The sequence below is a fragment of the Giraffa tippelskirchi genome, chromosome 7 (assembly GCF_054371585.1).
Source record: "Giraffa tippelskirchi isolate mGirTip1 chromosome 7, T2T-mGirTip1v1.2.pri, whole genome shotgun sequence".
NCBI lineage: Eukaryota > Metazoa > Chordata > Mammalia > Artiodactyla > Giraffidae > Giraffa > Giraffa tippelskirchi.
Genome location: NC_137281.1, coordinates 5,260,191 through 5,284,947, shown reverse-complemented (window position 1 = coordinate 5,284,947; position 24,757 = coordinate 5,260,191). Strand labels below are relative to the sequence as shown.

General features: G+C 41.2%; 1 protein-coding gene and 1 long non-coding RNA gene across 2 annotated transcripts in view; one reads left to right on the top strand and one right to left on the bottom strand.

The window, feature by feature from the left end:
* LOC145515200 (uncharacterized) overlaps positions 1-24,757 on the bottom strand; it is a 141,634-nt gene that overhangs the window by 81,851 nt on the left and 35,026 nt on the right. The window lies entirely within an intron of this gene.
* LOC145515148 (vomeronasal type-1 receptor 4-like) lies at positions 5,023-6,054 on the top strand. Its single transcript, XM_081514873.1, has one exon. It carries the CDS (start codon positions 5,023-5,025, stop codon positions 6,052-6,054), a length of 1,032 nt encoding a protein of 343 aa, XP_081370999.1.

Sequence of the window (24,757 nt, the reverse complement as noted above, 5' to 3'; positions counted from 1 at the left end):
ATACTACATTGAATGTGAGTTGAGGTTCACACATTTGACCTTCCGGCACAGGACTGTAGTCGCTTTTTGGTCATTCCCTCTAAAGGCATCTCCATGACAATGGCAGCCTTTAACTGAAGCTTGTCTTCAGTGATTTAGCCAGGCAAATGTTCTCTATGCCCCCAAAGCTGGCAGGGTGTGTCCATTGGCTCTCCTGGCCCCTTAAGTGTCTTCAGCCATCAAGATCAGCCCCAGGAAATCCGGGTGGGTGGAACTTAAAGCAAAATCTCCCGAGGAGGGGACTTCCCTGTGGTCCAGAGGTTAAGACTGTGCTCCCAATGCAGGGGGTCCAGGTTCAAACCCTGGTCTGGGAACTAGAAGCCGCATGCCATAACTGAGAGTTTACCTGCCATAACTAAGAGTTTACATACTAGTAACTAAGACCTGGTGTAGCCAAATAAATAAATGAATAAGATGAAATAAATAAAATCCTCTTTAAAAAAGAAAGCTCCCGAGCATATTGGGGTCTCCACTTTTCACTACTGGACAGTATGTAAGTTCTTTCTTGAAGTTTCTGTATGAAGACTATGTCTACTGTTCATTATATTTCCTGGTCTTTAGGAGAAGATTATGTGGTCACAAGTCATATCTCTGTGTAAACATTATTTTCCCCACGGATATGATGCCAGATGGAGCAACACATCAACACAAAGCATGAAGACTTAGGATACTGCTCTGCTGAATTTTATGACAAAATCAGCGATTCACTGTGTGCAGCAGTGTTACTATTCTCTGGTGTTTAATGGTGGGGTTATGATCTGGGCTTACAGCTCCCCTCCTTTGCAGACACAGGCAGCAGATGAGACACATTCACATAAACAGCCTTCCCCAAGCTCCTTCCACATTTTTTCATAATACACATTTTTAAAAAATTAAAGACATGTTCGCAGGTAATAAGTGTGTAGCTCAGTGAAATTTCAGGAATGATTGCACCTCTGAAGACCACAACTAGAGCAAAAAACAGAATGTTCTCAGTTTCCATGAAACTCTCTTATGCCCCTTCCAACTCACTGTTTCCAAGGCTATAGCTTTGTTAGCTGTATTTGTAGGCCTGGATTATTCAGTACACGATTACAACTATTATGACATTTAATATTGGATCACTTTGCCTCTCTTGGCCTCCACATGAAAGAAATCATACAGCATCGTTCACCTGGACTTTCCCCTCCATTCCATTGCATCTTTGTGAATTTATCTGTATTGTTTTATATTATTGTTGTTTTTTCAATGATGGAATTCCAGTTGAGCTATTTCAAACCCTCAAAGGTGATGCTGTGAAAGTGCTGCACTCGATATGCCAGCAAATTTGGAAAACTCAGCAGTGGCCACAGGACTGGAAGAGGTCAGTCTTCATTCCAATCCCAAAGAAAGGCAATGCCAAAGAATGCTCAAACTACCACACAATTGCACTCATCTCACAAGCTAGTAAAGTAATGCTCAAAATTCTCCAAGCCAGGCTTCAGCAATACATGAACCGTGAACTTCCAGATGTTCAAGCTGGTTTTAGAAAAGGCAGAGGAACCAGAGATCAAATTGCCAATATCTGCTGGATCATCAAAAAAGCAAGAGAGTTCCAGAAAAACATCTATTTCTGCTTTATTGACTAGGCCAAAGCCTTTGACTGTGTGGATCACAATAAACCGTGGAAAATTCTGAAAGAGATGGGAATACTAGACCATCTGACCTGTCTCTTGAGAAACCTGTATGCAGGTCAGGAAGCAACAGTTAGAACTGGACATGGAACAACAGACTGGTTCCGAATAGGAAAAGGAGTCCGTCAAGGCTGTATATTGTCACCCTGCTTATTTAACTTATATGCAGAGTACATCATGAGAAACGCTGGGCTGGAAGAAACATAAGCTGGAATCAAGATTTCTGGGAGAAATATCAATAACCTCAGATATGCAGATGACACCACCCTTATGGCAGAAAGTGAAGAAGAACTAAAGAGCCTCTTGATGAAGGTAAAAGAGGAGAGTGAAAAAGTTGGCTTAAAGCTCAACGTTCAGAAAACTAAGATCATGGCATCTGGTCCCATCACTTCATGGGAAATAGATGGGGAAACAGTGGAAACAGTGTCAGACTTTATTTTTGGGGGCTCCAAAATCACTGCTGATGGTGACTGCAGCCATGAAATTAAAAGACGCTTACTCCTTGGAAGGAAGGTTATGACCAACCTAGATAGCATATTTAAAAGCAGAGACATTACTTTGCCAACAAAAGTCCGTCTAGTCAAGGCTATGGTTTTTCCAGTGGTCATGTATGGATGTGAGAGTTGGATGGTGAAGAAAGCTGAGCGCCGAAGAATTGATGCTTTTGAACTGTGGTGTTGGAGAAGACTCTTGAGAGTTTCTTGGACTGCAAGGAGATCCAATCAATCCATCCTAAAAGAGATCAATCCTGGGTGTTCATTGGAAGGTCTGATGTTGAAGCTGAAACTCCAATACTTTGGCCACCTCACGCGAAGGGTTGACTCATTAGAAAAGACCCTAATGCTGGGTAGGATTGGGGGCGGGAGGAGAAGGGGACGACAGAGGATGAGATGGTTGGATGGCATAACCGACTCGATGGACATGGGTTTGGGTGGACTCCGGGAGTTGGTGATGGACAGAGAGGCCTGGCGTGCTGCAGTTCATGGGGTCGCAGAGAGTCGGACACGACTGAGTGACTGAACTGAACTGAACTGTTTTTTCATTATCATTGCTATATTGGACTTCATTCTGTGACTATCAAAGGATTAATTGATCAAATGTTAATGGGTAGGTGGGTATTAAGAGTTAGGGGCTATTACAAGTAATAATTAGGGCTCTCATATAAATTCTATTAATATAACTTATCTTTGGGTGATACAGGTACAAAATCCTGTTGGCGTATACTCATAGGAGTGGATTTCTCAGAACAGGATTACATTTGATCAGCTAGGTAGATACAACAGTTTTCCAAAATGTGTGTACCAATTTTAACACCCACCATCAGTGTATGAGATTCTTGGTTGATCCACAGCTATGCCAAAACCTGGCATTTTTGTCATTTCTGTTTCAGATTTCTTGATGGTATTCGATGACATATAGGTAGTGGTTATATTTTAATTGTCCTGATTACCAAGAATGTGGAATATTTTTCGACATGTATTATCCACTCAATAACTTCCTTCTCGAGGTTTCTGTTTGAAGACTCTGTCCACTGTTTATTCTATTTTGTAGTTTTTAGGACATGCTTGTGTGGTTCTAAGTTGTATCTTTGTGTGTTTGTATGTGTGTATTGATGAGAACTGGTCATTAGTTTCATGTGTGCAAAAGTTACTTCATCATATGTTTTACATATTCTATTCTGTTTAGCATACATATATATTTTTAAATATTTATTTATTTAGCTACATTGGGTCTCAGTTGTATCATGTGGGAGCTTTGTTTTATCAACCAGGACCTTTGGTTGTGGTGCACAGACTCTCTAGTTGCAGGTTCCAGTCTTAATTACCCCATGGCATATAGGGTCTAAGTTGCCCAACCAGGGATCAAATCTGCGTTCCCTACTTTGCGAGGCACATTCTTAGCTACCAATCAACCAGGGAAGTACCTTTAGCATATATTTTAAATTGTAAGACCCTAGAATAACTCCTGTCTTTTTTTCTAAAATACTACATTCAGTTCAGTTCAGTTCAGTCGCTCAGTCGTGTCCGACTATTTGCGACCCCATGAATCGCAGCACGCCAGGCCTCTCTGTCCATCATCAACTCTCGGAGTTTACCAAAACCCATGTCCATCGAGTTAGTGATGCCATCCAACCATCTCATCCTCTGTCGTCCCCTTCTCCTCCTGCCCACAATCCTTCCCAGCATTAGGGTCTTTTCCAATGAGTCAGCTCTTTGCATGAGGTGGCCAAAGTATTGCAGTTTCAGCTTCAACATCAGTGCTTCCAATGAACACCCAGGACTGATCTCCTTTAGGATGGACTGGTTGGATCTCCTTGCAGTCCAAGGGACTCTCAAGAGTCTTCTCCAACACCACAGTTCAAAAGCATCAATTCTTCGGCGCTCAGCTTTCTTCACCGTCCAACTCTCACATCCATACATGACCACTGGAAAAACCATAGCCTTGACTAGAAGGATATTTGTTGGCAAAGTAATGTCTCTGCTTTTAAATATGCTATCTAGCTTGGTCATAACCTTCCTTCCAAGGAGTAAGCGTCTTTTAATTTCATGGCTGCAATCACCATCAGCAGTGATTTTGGAGCCCCAAAAAATAAAGTCTCACACTGTTTCCACTGTTTCCCCATCTATTTCCCATGAAGTGATGGGGCCATATGCCATGATCTTAGTTTTCTGAACGTTGAGCTTTAAGCCAACTTGTTCACTCTCTTCTTTCACTTTCATCAAGAGGCTCTTTAGTTCTTCACTTTCTGCCATAAGGGTGGTGTCATCTGCATATCTGAGATTATTGATATTTCTCCCAGCAATCTTGATTCCAGCTTGTGCTTCCTCAAGCCCAGCGTTTCTCATGATGTACTCTGCATACAAGTTAAATACTACATTATCTTCTTTAAAATACCAGCTGAGCCACACGGGAAGCCCAAGAATACTGGAGTGGGAAGCCTATGCCTTCTCCAGCAGATCTTCCCAATGTAGGAATCAAACTGGGGTCTCCTGTATTGGAGGCAGGTTTTCTTTACCAACTGAGTCATCAGGGAAACCTCTACAATAATACACTATCTTCTTTAAAATTTAGAAGGGAATGCATTTAGAATTGCCCTGTTTTCTGTTGAGGGCACTGATGGAGATATTTTTTCCTCCAGTAAGCTTCCTCTTAAAGTATTGTTTCACGCTGTCTTTCACTTTACTCTCACTTGTCATTGCTTCCTCCAGGTCACCACCACTTCATCCTTCCTGCTGACTTTGTCATAAAATAGACTGACTCTCTCATCATCGTTTTCTGTCACGTGAAGCCTTGGCAATTTCACAAAGCACACAAGGAAAGTTGGCTCTCAATGTCACAGATTTATATAAACCATACTGCTCTAAGGCATCACTGTTGCCATCATTTAAAGGGGAGTATCTTGAATGACACAACAGCCTCCACCCAACTGGCCATAGGAATAATCTTCATGTTACAGACTGTGCTTGGAATCTGGGGCAATTTCTCCCTTTTGTACCATTACCTCTTTCTTTACCACACTCAGTGCAGGATGAGGGTCACAGCTTTGATTAGCAAGCACCTGGCTTTTGGCAACATTTTGGTCATTCTCTCAAAAGGAATCCCTCAGACAATTACAGCTTTGAGATTGAAACATTTTGCCAGTGATTTTGCCTGCAAACTTATTTTCTATGTTGAGAGAGTGGGCAGGAGTATGTCCATCAGCACCACCTGCCTCTTGAGTGTGTTTCAGACCATCACGATCAGCCCCATGAGCTCCTATTGGAAGAATCTTAAAGTCAAAGCCCCAAAGTATATCTCCTTCTTCATTTCCCTCTGCTGGATCCAGTGCATGTTTGTACATCTCATTTTTCCTCTGTATGCATCATATGTTTCTGACAAACGGCACAGCACAAACATGAGAAATACAAGAGATTCAGGGTACTGTTCTAACACAGATCTTGAGAACATCTCAGGCTCAATATATGTAGCTTTGATAGTGTTCCCTGAAGTTTCCTTTTCTGTGCTCATCTTCTGGGCCAGTGGCTCCATGATTCTCACCCTGTACAGACACAGTCAGCGAGTCCAGTACATTCACAAGGCTAGTGTGTCTCCCAGACCCTCCACTGAGTCCAGAGCCACCCAAAGTATCCTACTCTTAGCGAGCACCTTCATGTGTTTCCACACCTTGTCCTGCATCTTTAATATTGCTTTTGCTCTTTATCATAATCCCAGTTGGTGGTTGGTGAATACGGCTGTCTTGATTTCTGTGTGCTTTCCCTGTATCAGCCCCTTTCTGCTCATGAGCCGTGACTCCACTGTATCCAGTCGCTGCTTTCTGTACATGAAGAACTCAGTATTGCATGATCTTATCAGAAAAACGTAAACTGTATGTTTTTAAAATTTTATCAAGGTAGAGTTGATTTATAGTGTTGTGTTACTTCCCGGTATATAAAAAAGTGAATCAGTTATACATTTATATGTATATCTACTCTTTTTAGATCCTTTTCCCATATAGGCCATTACAGAGGATTGAGGAGAGTTCCCTGTGCTATACAGTAGGTCCCTTTACTTTTGTTGTAAACCAGGCCTCGTGGCATGTGGGACTTGGTTCCCCAACCAGGGGTTGAACCCCTTCTCCCTGCCTAGAAAGTACTTAGTCTTAGCCACTGGACCATCTGGGAATTCCCCCTAGGTCCTTATTAGTTACCTATTTTATATATAGTAGTGTATATTTAGGGCCTCCCTGGTGACTTATGGTAAAGAAACCGGCTGCCAATGCAGGAGACTCCAGTTTGATTCCTGGGTCAGGAAGATCCCACATGCCACAGGTCAACTAAGCCCATGCACCACAATTTCTGAGCCTGTGTGCGTACAGCCTGTGCTCTGCAAGAGAGGCCACCGCATTGAGGAGCCCAGGCTTACTGCAACTAGAGAAAGCCTGCACACGACAATGAAGACCCAACACAGCCTAAATAAATAAATAAATTTCCACTTCTGATCCTTTAGTGTATAAAGGGTAAAGTTTTTCCAGGCATACTATATATGCCTAAGATATCTGCACCATGGGCTCAAATGTAGAAACAATCCATGAGCAAGTTCTTAGTCCAGTTTAAATGAGGGCTTTTGTTTGTTTGTTGTTTTTCTTTTCTAATTAAGATATTTTTAAAAATTGAATTATATGTTATGTTAGTTTCAGATGTACACAACAAAATGATTCAGTTATATATACATTTTTTCTTTTCAGATTCTTTTCCCTTATATGTTATTTCAAAACATTGAGTGCAGTTCCCTGTTTTGTACACTAGGTCCTTGTTGTTTAGCTATTTTATATATGGTAGTGTGTATATGTTAATTTGAACTTCCTAATTTATCCCTCCTCCCACTTTTCCCTTTTGATAATTATAAGTTTGTTTTCTATGTCTGTGAGTCTCTTTATGGTTTGTAAATAAGTTTATTTGGATCTTTTTTAAAAAAAGATTCCACATATAAGTGATATTGTATGCTATTTGCTTTTCTCTGTCCGGCTTACTTCATTTAGTATGATAATACCTAGGTCCATTGATGGTGCTGCAAATGCTTCACTCGATATGCCAGCAAATTTGGAAAACTCAGCAGTGGCCACAGGACTGGAAAAGGTCAGTTTTTGTTCCAATCCCAAAGAAAGGCAATGCCAAAGAATGCTCAAACTACCACACAATTGCACTCATCTCACATGCTAGTAAAGTAATGCTCAAAATTCTCCAAGCCAGGCTTCAGCAATACATGAACCGTGAACTTCCAGATGTTCAAGCTGGTTTTAGAAAAGACAGAGGAACCAGAGATCAAATTGCCAATATCCGCTGGATCATCGAAAAAGCGAGAGAGTTCCAGAAAAACATCTATTTCTGCTTTATTGACAATGCCAAATCCTTTGACTGTGTGGATCACAATAAACCGTGGAAAATTCTGAAAGAGATGGGACTACTAGACCATCTGACCTGTCTCTTGAGAAACCTGTATGCAGGTCAGGAAGCAACAGTTAGAACTGGACATGGAACAACAGACTGGTTCCAAATAGGAAAAGAAGTACGTCAAGGCTGTATATTGTCACCCTGCTTACTTAACTTATATACAGAGTACATCATGAGAAAAGCTGGGCTGGAAGAAACACAAGCTGGAATCAAGATTGCCAGGAGAAATATCAATAACCTCAGATATGCGGATGACACCACCCTTATGGCAGAAAGTTTGAAGAAGAACTAAAGAGCCTCTTGATGAATGTGAAAGAGGAGAGTGAAAAAGTTGGCTTAAAGCTCAATGTTCAGAAAACTAAGATCATGGCATCTGGTCCCATCACTTCATAGGAAATAGATGGGGAAACAGTGAAAACAATGTCAGACTTTATTTTTTTGGGCTCCAAAATCACTGCTGATGGTGATTGCAGCCATGAAATTAAAAGACGCTTACTCCTTGGAAGGAAGGTTATGACCAACCTAGATAGCATATTTAAAAGCAGAGACATTACTTTGTCAACAAAAGTCCGTCTAGTCAAGGCTATGGTTTTTCCAGTGGTCATGTATGGATGTGAGAGTTCGACGGTGAAGAAAGCTGAGCATCGCAGAATTGATGCTTTTGAACTGTGGTGTTGGAGAAGACTCTTGAGAGCCCCTTGGACTGCAAGGAGATCCAATCAATCCATCCTAAAAGAGATCAATCCTGGGTGTTCATTGGAAGGAATGATGTTGAAGCTGAAACTCCAATACTTTGGCCACCTCATGCAAAGAGTTGACTCATTGGAAAAGACCCTGATACTTGGTAGTATTGGGGGCAGGAGGAGAAGGGGACGACAGAGGATGAGATGTTTGGATGGCATCACCGACTCAATGGACATGGGTTTGGGTAGACTCCTGAGGTTGGTGATGGACAGGGAGGCCTGGCGTGCTGCGGTTCATGGGGTTGCAAGGAGTCGGACACGACTGAGCGACTGAGCTGAACTGAGTATTGCATTGTGTTTAATTACCATTTCTGGGGGCGGTCCTAAGATGGTGGAGGAATAGGACAAGGAGACCACTTTCTCCCACACAAATTCATCAAAAGAACATTTGAACGCTGAGCAAATTCCACAAAACAACTTCTGAATGCTGGCAGAGGACATCAAGCACCCAAAAGGCAGCCCATTGTCTTCAAAAGGAGGTAGGACAAAATATAAAGATTAAAAAGAGAGACAAAAGAGGTAGGGACAGAGATCCTTCCTGGGAAGGGAGTCTTAAAAGAGGAGAAGTTTCCAAACACCAGGAAAACACTCTCACGGGCGGGTCTGTGGGGAGTTTTGTAATCTCAGAGGGCAACATAACTGGGAGAAAAAATAAATAAATAAAACCCACAGATTACGTGCCTAATGGCAACTCCCAGCACTCGCATCCACCACCAGCAAATGGCTGAACAGGGAGGGGTGGGCTGCATTGCTTAGGGTAAGGACTGGGCCTGAATGCCCTGAGGGCAATCTGAGGGAACTAACGTGAGATAGCAACCCAAACTGTGGGATAGTCAGAGGGAGAGGGAGAAAAAAGAGAGAGAGAGAGAGAGAGAACTATCGTGTGAAAGCCCTAACCTAAGGCACTGCTGGGCCCACTCACAGAACAAACGACTGAGTGAATACCAGAGGAGAGCTAGCCAGCTGCGGGCCGGCCCATCTCCCACCAGAGACAGGAAGGCAGGCGAGGGGCAGCCAGAGCCGGAAAGGGGCAATCTTGGCCCCAGAGAGGCATCCTCTACCAAACTGCCAGCAGGTTCCCAGTTGTTAACCAAGACTTATTGGGATTCTGGACGGTTGACATCTGCCGGCAGGGTTGCAGCTAGAGATCAGCTCCCCAGAAGAGACACACAGCACACCTGAGATGGATGCACCCACTGCCACCCAGGAAACCGAGTGGCTCGGACCAGGGAGGTGATAAGATGCACTCCCCACCTGGGGAGACTGTGCTCGCCAAGCACGTGGTCACCTGAGCTGCTAGGACCTGGGAAGGGCACAAAACGCAGGCCCAACTGAGTCTACACCTTTGTGAAGTACCCGAGAACCTGAACCTGAGTGGCTTAGACCTGGGAAGTGCATGCAACCCAGGGCCCGCCTCAGACAGTTCTCTGGCAGAGCAACCTAGAGCCTGAGCAGTGTAGATTGGGAAAGCACACATGCCGTGAGTGGGGGCAAACCCAGTGCAGCCCAGACGCTGTGAGCACTCCCCACACACGCCAGTGATATTTGTTTGCAGTGTTCCTCTTTCCCCACAGCATGACTGAATAAGTGAGCCTAAATAAGTGACCACCTTCGTCCCCTTGTATCAGGGCAGAAATTAAACACTGAAGAGACCAGCAAACAGAAGAAGCTAAAATAAACAGAGGGAACTGCTTTGGAAGTGACAGGTGCAACAGATTGAAACCCTGTAGTAAGCACTGACTACATTGGAAGGGGCCTGATCTTGAGAAGTATAAGCCAGATCAAGGAACTATCTAAAACTGAACTGACCCCATACTGCCAGCAATGGCTCCAGAGAAATTCCTATATATATTTTTAGTATTATCATTTTTTAAAATTTTTTTAATTTTTAAGTCCTCTATTACTCCTTTAATTTTCATTTTAATAACCTACTATTACCTCGCAAAAAAAGACCCTATTTTTAAAGCAAAGTTCATATATCTATTTTATAATTTTTGTGACTTTTTTTAATATTGTATTTTTGAGAGTCTAACCTCTACTCTAGATTTTTAATCTTTGTTTTTTGGTATTTGTTATCAATTTTGTACCTTTAAGAACCCAATCTTCAGCACCCATTTTTACTAGGGAGTGTGATTACTGGCTTGATTGCTCTCTCCCTCTTTTGACTCTCCTTTTCCTCCACCAGGCCGCCTCTATCTCCTACCTCCCCCTTCTCTTCTCTGCCCAACTCTGTGAATCTCTTTGTGTGTTCCAGGCTGTGGAGAATACTTAGGGAACTGATTACTTGTTGGATCTGTCTCTCTCCGTTTGATTCCCCTTTTTCTCCTCCTGGTCACCTCTGTCTCCTTCCTCCCTCTTCTCTTCTCTGTGTAACTCCATGAACCTCTCTGAGGGGTCCAGACTGTGGTGAGCACTTAGGGAATTGATTACTGGCTAGCTTTCTCTCTCCCCTCTTGATTCCCCCTCTTCTTCTGGTCACCTCTATCTCCCTCCTCCCTCTTCTCTTCTCCATGTAACTCTGTGAACCTCTTCGGGTGTCCCTCACTGTGGAGAAGCTTTTAATCATTAACCTAGATGGTTTATCATTGGTGCTGTATGGATGGAGAAGTCTTGAGGCTACTGTAAGAATAAGACTGAAAATCAGAGGCAGGAGGCTTAAGTCCAAAACCTGAGAACACCAGAGAACTCCTGACTCCAGGGAACATTAATTGATAAGAGCTCATCCAAAAGCCTCCATACCTACACTGAAACCAAGCACCACCCAAGAGCTAACAAGTTGCAGAGCAAGACATACCACACAAATTCTCTAGCAAAGAAGGAACAGAGCCCTGAGCTTCAATATACAGGCTGCCCAAAGTCACACCAAACCCATAGACATCTCAAAACTCACTACTGGACACTTCATTGCACTCCAGAGAGAAGAAATTCAGCTGCACCCACCAGAACACTGATGCAAGCATCCCTAACCAGGAAACCTTGACAAGCCACCCATCCAACCCCACCCACAGTGAGAAACCTCCACAATAAAGAGGAACCACAAACTGCCAGAATACAGAAAGGCCACCCCAAACACAGCAATATAAACAAGATGAAAAGGCAGAGAAATACTCAGCAGGTAAAGTAAATGATAAATGCCCACCAAACCAAACCAAAGAGGAGGAAATAGGGAGTCTACCTGAAAAAGAATTCAGAATAATGAGAGTAAAAATGATCCAAAATTTTGAAAACAAACTGGAGTTACAGATAAATAGCCCGGAGACAAGGATTGAGAAGATGCAAGAAGTGTTTAACAAAGACCTAGAAGAAATTAAAAAGAGTCAATCAGTAATGAACAATGCAATAAATGAGATCAAAAACACTATGGAGGGAACCAACAGTAGAATAACAGAGGCAGAAGATAGGATAATTGAGGTAGAAGATAGAATGGTAGAAATAAATAAATCAGAAAGGAAAAAAGAAAAAAGAATTAAATGAGGACAACCTCAGAGACCTCTGGGACAATGTTAAACACCCCAGCATTCAAATCATAGGAGTCCTAGAAGAAGACAAAAAGAAAGGCTGTGAGAAAATACTTAAGGAGATAATAGTTGAAAACTTCCCTAAAATAGGAGGGAAATAGTCACCCAAGTCCAAGAAACCCAGAGAGTCCCAAACAAGATAAACCCAAGGCAAAACACCCCAAGACACATATTAATCAAATTAACAAAGATCAAATATTAAAAGCAGCAAGGGAAAAACAACAAATAACACACAAGGGAATTCCCATAAGGATAAGAGCTGATCTTTCAATAGAAACTCTTCAGGCCAGAAGGAAATGGCAGGACATACTTAACGTGCTGAAAGAGAAAAACCTACAACCCAGATTACTGTACCCAGCAAGGATCTCATTCAGATATGAAGGAGAAATCAAAAGCTTTACAGACAAGCAAAAGCTGAGATAATTCAGCACCACCAAACAGCTCTTCAACAAATGCTAATGGATCGTCTCTAGACAGGAAACACAGAAAGAGTGTATAAACTCGAACCCAAAACAACAAAGTAAATGGCAACGGGATCATACTTATCAATAATTACCTTAAATGTAAATAGGTTGAATGCCCCAACCAAAAGACAAAGACTGGCTGAATGGATACAAAAACAAGACCTCTATATATGTTGTCTACAAGAGGCCCACCTCAAAACAAGGGACACATACAGACTGAAAGTGAAGGGCTGGAAAAAGATATTCCACATAAATCAAGACCAAAAGAAAGCAGGAGTAGCAATACTCATCTCAGATAAAATAGACTTTAAAATAAAGGCTGTGAAAAGAGACAAAGAAGGATACTATATAATGATCAAAGGATCAATCCAAGAAGAAGATATAACAATTATAAATATATATGCACCCAACATAGGAGCACTGCAATATGTAAGGCAAATGCTAACAAGTATGATAGGGGAAATTAACAATAACACAATAATAGTGGGAGACTTTAATACCCCACTCACACCTATGGATAGATCAACTAAAGAGAAAATTAGCAAGGAAACACAAACATTAAATGATACAATGGACTGGTTAGACCTAATTGATATCTATAGGGCTTTTCACCACAAAACAATGAATTTCACCTTTTTCTCAAGTGCACATGGAACTTTCTCCAGGATAGATCACATCCTGGGCCATTAATCTAGCCTTGGTAAATTCAAAAAAATTTAAATCATTCCAAGCATCTTTTCTGACCACAATGCAGTAACATTAGATGTCAATTACAGGAGAAAAGCTATTAAAAATTTCAACATATGGAGGCTGAAAAACACATTGCTGAATAACCAACAAATCACAGAAGAAATCAAAAAAGGAAATCAAAATATACATAGAAATGAATGAAAATGAAAACACAACAACCCAAAACCTATGGGACACTGGAAAAGCAGTGCTAAGGGGAAGGTGCATAGCAACATGCTTACCTCAAGAAACAAGAAAAAAGTCAAATAAATAACCTAACTCTACACCTAAAGCAACTAGAAAAGGAAGAAATGAAGAACCCCAGGGTTAGTAGAAGGAAAGAAATCTTTACAATTAGGCCAGAAATAAATGCAAAAGAAACAAAAGAGACCATAGGAAAAATCAACAAAGTTAAAAGCTGGTTCTTTGAGAAGATAAATAAGATTGACAAACCATTAGCCAGAATCATCAAGAAACAAAGGGAGAAGAATCAAATCAACAAAATTAGACATGAAAATGGAGAAATCACAACAGACAACACAGAAACACAAAGAATCACAAGAGACTACTATCAGCAACTATATGCCAATAAAATGGACAACTTGGAAGAAATAGACAAATTCTTACAAAAGGATAACTTTCCAAAACTGAACCAGGAAGAAATAGAAAATCTTAACAGACCCATCACAAGCACGGAAATCGAAACTGTAATCAGAAATCTTCCAGCAAATAAAAGCCCAGGACTAGACAGCTTCACAGCTGAATTCTACCAAAAATTTAGAGAAGAGGGAACACCTATCCTACTCAAACTCTTCTAGAAAATTGCAGAAGAAGGCAAACTTCCAAACTCATTCTATGAGGCCACCATCACCCTAATACCAAAACCAGACAAAGCTGCCACAAAAAAAGAAAGCTACAGGCCAATATCACTGATGAACATAGATGCAAAAATCCTTAACAAAATTCTAGCAAAGAATCCAACAATATATTAAAAAGATCATACATCATGACCAAGTGGGCTTTATCCCAGGGATGCAAGGATTCTTCAATATCCGCAAATCAATCAGTGTAATACACCACATTAACAAATTGAAAGATAAAGCCATATGATTATCTCAATAGATGCAGAGAAAGCCTTTGACAAAACTCAACATCTATTTATGATTAAAAAAAAAAAAACCCTCCAGAAAGTAGGCATAGAAGGAACATACCTCAACATAATAAAAACTATATATGACAAACCCACAGCAAACATTATCCTCAATGGTAAAAAATTGAAAGCATTTCCCCTAAAGGCAGGAACAAGACAAGTGTGCCCACTCTCACCACTACTATTCAACACAGTTTTGGAAGTTTGGGCCACAGCAATCAGAGAAGAAAAAGAAATAAAAAGAATCCAGATTGGAAAAGAAGAAGTAAAACTCTCCCTGTTTGCAGATGACATGATCCTCTACAGAAAAAACCCTAAAGACTCCACCAGAAAATTCCTAGAGCTAATAAATGAATATAGTAAAGTTGCAGGATATAAAATTAATACACAGAAATCCCTTGCGTTCCTATACACTAACAATGAGAAAACAGAAAGAGAAATTAAGGAAACAATTCCATTCACCATTGCAATGAAAAGAATAAAATACTTAGGAATAAATCTACCTAAAGAAACAAAAGACCTATATATAGATAACTATAAAACACTGATGAAAGAAACCAAAGAGGACACAAATAGATGGAGAAACATACCATGTTCATGGATCGGAAGAAACAATATAGTGAAAATGACTATACTACCCAAAGCAATCTATAGATTCAATGCAATCCCTATCAAGCTACCAATGGTATTTTTCACAGAACTAGAACAAATAATTTCACAATTTGTATGGAAATACAAAAAACTTCGAATAGCCAAAGCAATCTTGAGAAAGAAGAATGGAACTGGAAGAATCAGCCTGCCTGACTTCAGGCTATACTACAAAGCTACAGTCATTAAGACAGTATGGTACCTGCACAAAGACAGAAATATAGATCAATGGAACAAAATAGAAAGTCCAGAGATAAATCCACGCACCTATGGACACCTTATCTTTGACAAAGGAGGCAAGAATATACAATAGAGAAAAGACAATCACTTTAACAAGTGGTGCTGGAAAAACTGGTCAACCACCTGCAAAAGAATGAAACTAGGACACTTTCTAACACGATACACAAAAATAAACTCAAAATGGATTATAGATCTAAATGTAACACCAGAAACTATAAAACTCCTAGAGGAAAACATAGGCAAAACACTCTCCAACATAAATCACAGGAGGATCCTCTATGACCCATCTCCCAGAGAAATGGAAATAAAAGCAAAAATAAACAAATGGGACCTAATTAAACTTAAAAACTTTTGCACATCGAAAGAAACTATAAGCAAGGTGAAAAGACAGCCTTCAGAATGGGAGAAAATAATAGCAAACGAAGCAACTGACAAAGAATTAATCTAAAAAATATACAAGAAACTCCTGCAGCTCGACTCCAGAAAAATAAACGATCCAATCAAAAAACGGGCCAAAGAACTAAACAGACATTTCTCCAAAGAAGACATACAGATGGCTAACAAACACATGAAAAGATGCTCAACATCACTCATTATTAGAGAAATGCAAATCAAAACCACAATGAGGTACCATCTCATGCCAGTCGGAATGGCTGCTATTCAGAAGTCTACAAGCAATAAATGCTGGAGAGGGTGCAGAGAAAAGGGAACCCTCTTACACTGTTGGTGGGAATGCAAACTAGTACAGCCACTATGGAGAACAGTGTGGAGATTCCTTTAAAAACTGTAAATAGAACTGCCATATATGACCCAGCAATCCCACTGCTGGGCATACACACTGAGGAAACCAGAATTGAAAGAGACATGTATACCCCAATGTTCATCACAGCACTGTTTATAATAGCCAGGACATAGAAGCAACCTAGATGTCCATTGGCAGATAAATGGATAAGAAAGCTGTGGTACATATACACAATGGAATATTACTCAGCCATTAAAAAGAATACATTTGAATCGGTTCTAATGAGGTGGATGAAACTGGAGCCTATTATACAGAGTGAGGTAAGCCAGAAAGAAAAACACCAATACAGTATACTAATGCATGGAATATATATGGAATTTAGAAATATGGTAATGATAACCCTATATGTGAGACAGCAAAAGAGACAAAGATGTATAGAACAGTCTTTTGGACTCTGTGGGAGAAGGCGAGGGTGGGATGATTTGAGAGAATAGCGTTGAAACATGTATATTACCATATGTGAAACAGATCCCCAGTCCAGGTTCGATGCATGAGACAGGGGGCTCAGAGCTGGTGCACTGGGATGACCCAGAGGGATGGGATGGGGAGGGAGGTGGGCGGGGGGTTCAGGATGGGGAACACATGTACACCCATGGCTGATTCATGTCAATGTATGGCAAAACCACTATAATATTGTAATTAGCCTCCAGTTAAAATAAATAATTTTTTTCTAAAAGAAATGAAAAAAAAATCACCATTTCTTCTTTATCCATTCATCAGGTGATGTACATTTAGGTTGCTTCCATGGCTTAGTTATTGTAAATACTGCTGCTGTGAACATTGAGATGTGTGTATCTTTCCAATTTATATGCACAGGAGTGGGATTGCAGGATCATATGGTATTAATTGCTCTATTTCTAATTTTTTTAATGAAACCACATCCTGTTCTTGATAGTAGTTGAACCAATTTACATTGCCACCAACAATGAAGGAGGATTCCCTTTTCTCCACACCCTCTCCAGCATTTATTATTTGTAGACTTTTTTATGATGGACATTCTGACCAGTGGAAGGTGATATCTCACTAGGTTTGATTTGCATTTCTCTGATAATTAGCGATGTTGAGCATTTTTTCATGATCCTTTTGGCCACCTGTATACTTTCTTTGAAGAAATATCTATTTGGTTCACTTTTTGGTTCACACATGTCTCTTTGGTTCACTTTTTGATTGGGTTCTTTGAATTTCTGATACTGAGTTGTATGCGCTGTTCGTATATTTTGGAGATTAATCCTTGTCGATTGCATCATTTGCAAATATTTTCTCCCATTCTGTAGTTTGTCTTTCTAATAGCAGGAGTATTTTTTTCTTTGCTGGTGTGGCCACCAGCCATTCTCACAGTGTAAGTTTGCTGGGGCTTTAGGCTACGTAGCCTCAGGTTGGCTTCTGGAGGAACTGGAGCTGACAGGATTAGTCTGACTCTCAGAAGAACCAGAGACTAAAGCTCAGCCACACATACAGATACTAACGGAGCTCAAGTAAAACAATCTGGGCACCTGGGCTTGGGTGAATCTCCCTGGTGACAGTACTCCCTGAGTCATCAAGTAGCAATTCCATGAAAATGACATACCATCACTTCATGGGGAGAGGAAAACTGGAACTCCAATTTGACTATATTTTCTGAACTCTGACCCATGCATCTCTTCCATTAACTGATTTATTTTATTTAGTCTCTCTCTCGATCCCAACTCCATGTGACCCAAGGATTATAGCCCACCAAGTTACTCTGTCCATAGAATTCTCCAGGCAAGAATACTGGAGTGGGTTGCCATTCCCTTCTCAAGGAGATCTTCCCAAGCCAGGGATCAAACACGGGTCTCCTGCATTGCAGGTGAATTTCTTACCATCTGATCCATCAGGGAATGTATCTTTACCCTGTAATCAAGCATTACAGTGAGTGGACCAGCTCTCAGTGAGTGCTGAGTCCTTCTAGAGAATTATTGAAACTGAGTGTGGTTTTGGGAACCCCCACACTTGCAGTTAGTGTCAAAAACAGGTGAGGCCTGATTGATTCTGTTTCACTCTTCAACTTCTCAGTTGGACTGAAAACTCTCACAGGGGAAATGGATGGTGGGCTTTGTTCAGATTGTGTGTTTGCCTGCTGGAAAATGAAAAGGAGTGATTTTGCCCCTTTAAGTTCATGTCTCATCACTCATTGCATAACCAATGAGTGCTCCTTAATGAAATTCAGCAAAAGTATGTACAAAGACCTCTGGTAACCATTCATTACTGCTGAATGGAGAAAGCAGCCCTGGCTATAGTTAAAAGAATAGCAGAGGACTTCCCTGGTGTCCAGTGGTTTAGACTCCATCTGTCAATGTAGGGGACATGGACTCGATCCCTGGTCCAGGAAGATTCCACATGCCATGGGACAGCTAAGCCTGTGCACCACAACTACTCAAGACCATGGGTCTTGAGCCTGTGCTCTGGAATAATAGAAGCCACCACAATGAGAAGCCCACGCACCGCAATTAGAGAGTAGCCTCTGCTCACTGCAAATAGAGAAAGGCCATGTGCATCAGTGAAGACCCAGCACAACCAAAAATACATTAAAAAAAAAAGAACAGTTGATACTGTCTGCTAAACCTTCTGATCCTGATGTTTTCATTTGTGATGGGCACTTTTATAAATACCTCTCTGTCTTCTGTGAATATTTCTCTGTTTGCATTTCATATCAGTGTTGGGAGCTGTATTGATAAAGTACAATATCCTAGAAAATGTCTATTATCACTATTTCCACATTAATTTTCATTAATAAAAATTTGTACAAATTAGGTCAATGATTTCTTTTTTTAACTTTTTATTTTTTATTGGAGTATAGCCAGTTAATGGGGCTTCCAAGGTGGCACTAGTGGTAAAGAACCTGCCTGCCAATGCAAGAGACTTGGGTTCAATTCCTGAGTCAGGAAGATTCCCTGGAGGAGGGCATGGCATCCCACTCCATTATTCTTGCCTGGAGAATCCCATGGACAGAAGAGCCTGGCAGGCTATAGTCCATAGTGTTGCAAAGAGTTGGACACAACTGAAGCGACTTAATGCACACACAACCACTTAACAGTGTTGTGATACTTTCAGATGAACAGCAGAGGGACTCAGCCATACATATATATGCCTCTGTTCTCCCAGGAGAGTGACTTCTAATGTAAACTATTGATGTGTTCTTCCTTTTACATCTCAGTTCTGTTCAGTACCGTCACTCAGTCATGTCTGATCCTTTGTGACCCCATGGATTACAGCACGCCAGGCCTCCCTGTCCATCACCAACTCCCAGAGTTTACTCAAACTCATGTCCATTGAGTCGCTGATACCATCCAACAATCTCATCCTCTGTTGTCCCCTTCTCCTCCCGCCTTCAATCTTTCCCAGTTCAGGCCCTTTTCAAAAGAGTCAGTTCTTCACATCATTTGGCCAAAGTATTGGAGCTTCAGCTTCAGCATCAGTCCTTCCAATGGATACAGGACTGATTTCCTTTAGGATGGACTGGTTGGATCTCCTTGCAGTCCAAGGGACTCTCAAGAGTCTTCTCCAACACCACAGTTCAAAAGCATCAATTCTTCGGTGATCAGCTCTCTTTATAGTCCAACTCTGCAGGCCAAGTCTTAGTTGCGACTTGTGGGGTCTAGTTCCCCAAACAAGGGATCAAACCTAGACTCGCTGCATTGGAAGTGCAGAGTCTTAACTATGGATCACCAGGAAAGTCCACAGAGACCTGATTCTTTGGTATACAGGAAAATTAGTGGCTCCAGGGAAGAGTAGCTGGTGAGAGAAATTTCAATGATTCAGGAAGAAAGTTAAGCCTGAGAAGATCTCTGGTCCTCAACCAATATTAGGAGAAGTGTCCTGAGACATAGTTCAAAATAGTTCAAAATTTACATGAGGAAAAGTCAACAGAGGGCTCCAGTAAGCATGCCAAGCTCTCCTCTACCCTGCATGCTGATGCCATTCCTTAAAACCCATCTTGCTGGTAGGCGGAGTGTAAAACTGAAGGTAGAGCTCCAGAGCCCCCTTCACAGCTGCCATCACAGCATCCTTGTATCAGAAAACTTGGCTTTTAATGACTAACTCATTGTCCCATCCCCAGACTGTCCTTGGGAGAAATATGGTAGCTTCCCAGGGCTTCTTAAAGCCATGTGGAGGGCAGAAGGGACAGCCAGGTGTCCTTGGATCCCTAGAGCCCAAAGCCCAATGCTTTATCTCTGAAAGAAGCAATGACCCTAGAAGATTGAAATCAGGAAAACATTAAGGACAGAAGAAAAAATCGGGGTCTCCCATTCCAGAGGGTAGTTTTCCTGCCCAATTCAGACAATAAAAAATGTGAGCAGGATCATCCATTTCTGCCACCAAAGTGGCAAGCTCCTTCAACAGGGTCAGGCATATATTTCAGTGATTTAACCCCAGTAAAGAAATGAATAGAAATTCCTTTGCAAAAAGGTATGACACAGTCTGCCTTCCAAATCTTTTTAGCCAGAGCTTTCTTCATGCAGAGTAGAGACACTGAAATTCAGAACTCAGGAGCATAAGCCTTTGACTGTGTGGATCACAACAAACTTCAGAAAATTCATCAACACATGGGAATACCAGACCACTTTACCTGCCTCCTAAGAAATCTGTATCCAGGTCAGGAGGCAACAGTTAGAACCAGACATGGAACAACGGACTGGTTTCAAATTGGGAAAGGAGTATGTCAATGCTGTATATTGTCACCCTGTTTATTTAACTTATATGCAGAGTACGTCAAGCAAAATGCTGGGCTGGATGAAGCACAAGCTGGAATCAAGATTGCCAGGAGAAATATCAATAACCTCAGATATGCAGATGACACCATCCTTATGGCAGAAAGCAAAGAGGAACTGAAGAGTCTCTTGATGAAAGTGAAAGAGGAGAGTGAAAAAGTTGGCTTAAAACTCAACATTCAAAAAACGAAGATCATGGCATCTGGACCCATCACTTCATGTCAATAGAAGGGGAAAAAATAGAAACAGTGACAGACTTTATTTTCTTAGGCTCCAAAATCACTGTACATGGTGACTCAGCCATGAAATTAAAAAACACTTGCTGCTTGGAAGAAAAGCCATAACACACCAGGACAGCATATTAAAAAGCAGAGGCATTACTTTGCCGACAAGCTCCATCTAGTCAAAGCTATGGTTTTTCTAGTAGTTGTGTATGGATGTGAGAGTTGGCCCATCAAGAAAGCTCAGCGCCAAAGATTTGATGCTTTTGAACCATGCTGTGGGAGAAGACTCTTGAGAGTCCCTGGGACTGGAAGGAGATCAATCCAGTCAATTTTAAAGGAAATCAGTCCTGAATGTTCACTGGAAGGACTGATGCTGAAGCTCCAATACTTTGGTCACCTGATACTAAGAACTGACTCATCTGAAAAGACCCAGATGCTCAGAAAAATTGAAGGCAGGAGGAGAAGGGGATGACAGAGAATGACATGGTTAGATGGCATCAAAGACTTGATGGACATGAGTTTCACCAAGATTCATGAGTTGTTGATGGAAAGGGAAGCCTGGTGTGCAGAAGTCCATGGGTTACAAAGAGCTGACTGAGTGACTTAACTGAAGGCAATCATTGGCCTATTTCCAGGGGAGAAAATGGACTTGAGGAGTGCACCCTAAATTATGGAGAAAGGTCAACTCAAAGATTTGGCTCCAGGCCCAAAGGAAGCCATGGTGGATATGTCAGTGACTAGAAGCCTTCCGTGTACCAAGAGCAAAGGCCATGAGAGTGCTGCAAAGACAGATGAGTGCTACAGCCAACATTGAAAAGCCACCTCAAGACCCAAAGATATTCCTTCACTATCATTTCTGTTCCTCTAGCTCTAAGGTCAACCTAAGTCCTTACCCAGGATCTAAATTGAGTACAAGAAAGAAGGTCCCATACAAGGACTTCCCTGGTGGTCTAGTAGCTAAGACTCCAAGCCCTTATTGCAGGGGATGTGCAGGTTTGATTCCTGATCAGGGAACTAGATCCCACATGCTGCAACTAATAGTGCGCATGCCACAACTAAGACACAGCACAGCCAAGTAAATGAATAAATGAACACACACACAAAAAATTCCTATCTCATGCTCAAGTTTAATTGGGTGTTTTTTGTTTGTTTCCAGAACAAAGCCTGGTAGACTAACAATTGCCTTTGTTAAGTGGTTTGGTGGTGGCTGAAGGGAAAACCTAAGATCAAACAACCTGTTTACAAAGGCAACAGATTTCAGCGTTGTATAAAAATCCTAATCATTTCAAAATAACCTTCATCATGAAAAATTATGAGCTTCTCTCAAACACATCAGTGGTCTCTCTGGAGATACTCACAGGAGACTCACAATCAGTTTTGGTAATTAGCAACTCAAAAAAGTTTTTCAGAAAGATCATTAGCTCCTCAAGCTGGCCCTGTCATCGCAACTTCCAGTGAAATAATAATTGCAGTTCTGAAGGAAGATGAGGTCACAGCTCCTAAACCTATATCTCAGGGTCTGACTTCCTCCCTCCCACTCACGTCCTGGCTGCCATGACCTTCACCCTGAGCCCAGTATCCTTCTCATGAGAAGGAATGAGAAGGAGTCGTGTAATTTGTATTTCAGTCTAAGAGGCCGAGTCTGTAAGGTAGGAGGTCTGAGTAAGTGTTCATGTTTGGAAAAGGGATCATTCTGGGGGATGGGGAGTAGAGTGGGAACAGATCCAGTGGCAAAGCAGGTCAGAAAGGCAGAATAATTCCTTAGGAGAGAGCTTAGGTAAAGCAGGATCAAGATCTTTGTTGTTCAATCCCTCAGGTGTTCCGACTCTTTGCAACCCCATGGACTGCAACACGCCAGGCTTTCCTTTCCTTCACTATCTCCCAGAGTTTGCTCAGACTCATGCCATCCACCCGTCTCATCCTCTGACCTCCCCTTTTTCTCCTGCCTTCAATCTTTCCCAAACTTGACAGCTCCTAAAGCTATTTTGTGAAACTCTTACTGTGAAGGACTCACAGGAACAATCCTAGTGATAATAATGAGGAATCATTTTAAAAAGTATGTGTCTTACTTGCAGCATGTGAACACTTAGTTGCTGCATGTGGGATCTTTTTTTTCCTAACCAGGAATCAAACCCAGGCTCCCTGCATCGGGAGGGCAGAGTCTTAGCCACTGGACCACCAGGGAAGTGCCAAAAGATCATCTTCAAGGAGTTTAAGAGTTGTATTTTTAAGATCAATATGTTGTAATGTTACCTTTCAGAAATACTAGAGCAATTTTAAATTTGTATTAGAAGTGTTATCATGCTGCCTGTATGCTTTCCATAAAGACTAGGATAGAAAAGTAATGATTTTCTAATCCTCTACAGAAAGCATCAATATGAATTTGAAGAATAGCAATGATTTTATATATATATATCTAACTCTAGGCATATAATGTGCTTACTGGACAAAGTAATGGTGTCTTTTCTGAAACATTTGAGGTCTGATGGTGATGGAGAGATTGCTATCCCTCTTCAAGATAGAGAAGCAGCTTTTAAGGAAAAGGCAGCTTTATAATGGTGAGGTTTGGAATAGAGTTGTCAGGACCAAATGTATCTTCTCATATGTTGTCCAATCTCATAATATTGTAACACCAATTCCAAGCACACATTCATTTCTTTATGGTTTCACTTTTGTAACACACAGGAGTCAATATTCTCCAGATTGTACTTTACATGGGTCTAGTATGTTAATATTCTTCACAAATCTTGTTATATTGTAGTCTCACTTAACCTCAATTTTATTTTTTTTTTCTTTTTCACAGGTTTTAACCTCAATTTTAAAAAGACCTAAGGATTTAGATCAAAAAAATTATTTCATTTCTATCCTATACTCATTTATCATATAGTAGTATTTCATGGTTCATAGTTTATTAAACAAAGTAATATTGTCCAAGTCTTTTTTTGGTAGGTACCATAGCTAATTTGTGCCTAGCATGGTAGGAATGCATCTTTCTCTTGCAAAACTTATATTGAGGAAATCTTGCATTCATTAAATCCAATATGGACAGGAAGTACTTTCCTACAGGACTATGTGTGTGTGTCTGTGTACATGTTAGTGGCTCAGTTTGTAACCCCATGGACGATAGCTCACCAGGCTCCTCTGTTCATAGGATTTCCCAAGCAAGAATATTGGAGGGGATTTCCATTTCTGAATCCAGGGAATCTTTTTGATATGTTATTGACCTACAGAATAAATACTTATGCAGATATGGAAACTTTCTACAATGAAAATTTTAATATATAAACAGTATGGAAAAACTCCAATACTCTGGCCAACTGATGCGAAGAACTGACTCATTGGAAAAGACCCTGATGCTGGGAAAGATTGAAAGCAGGAGGAGAAGGGGACGACAGAGGATGAGATGGTTGGATGGCATCACCGACTCAAAGGACATGAGTTTGAGCAAGATCCAGGAGCTGGTGATGGACAGGGAGTCCTGGTGTGCTGCCATCTCAGGGGTTGCAAAGAGTTGGACACGACTGAATGACTGAACTGATAGAATAAACTGTATGATATAAAAACAAAACTAAATTTCACAATGGATTATTCAAAAACACAGCTGATGTGTTTGGTTGGTGTGTCACAGTGGTTAGGACACTGTCTTGGAGTCAGCCCACCAGGTTCCTACCACCACTCAGCCTGTAATCAGCATGTGAATTTACACAGATCACCTGACCTCTCTGTACCTAGGATCTCCTTATCTTTACAATAAAATCAGTGCCAGTGCCTACCCCATGCAGTTACGACCATCAAACACCTGGCAGAATGGCCTCCAGGGAGTTGGCAACAAGAATTTTGTGCTCCTCTCAGCCTTTAGTTGGAATCCTGGGTGCTTTATTTCTTACC

Excerpts from the sequence above, each read along its gene's own strand:
- LOC145515148 (XM_081514873.1), top strand. The coding sequence starts at position 5,023 with ATGTCACAGATTTATATAAACCATACTGCTCTAAGGCATCACTGTTGC.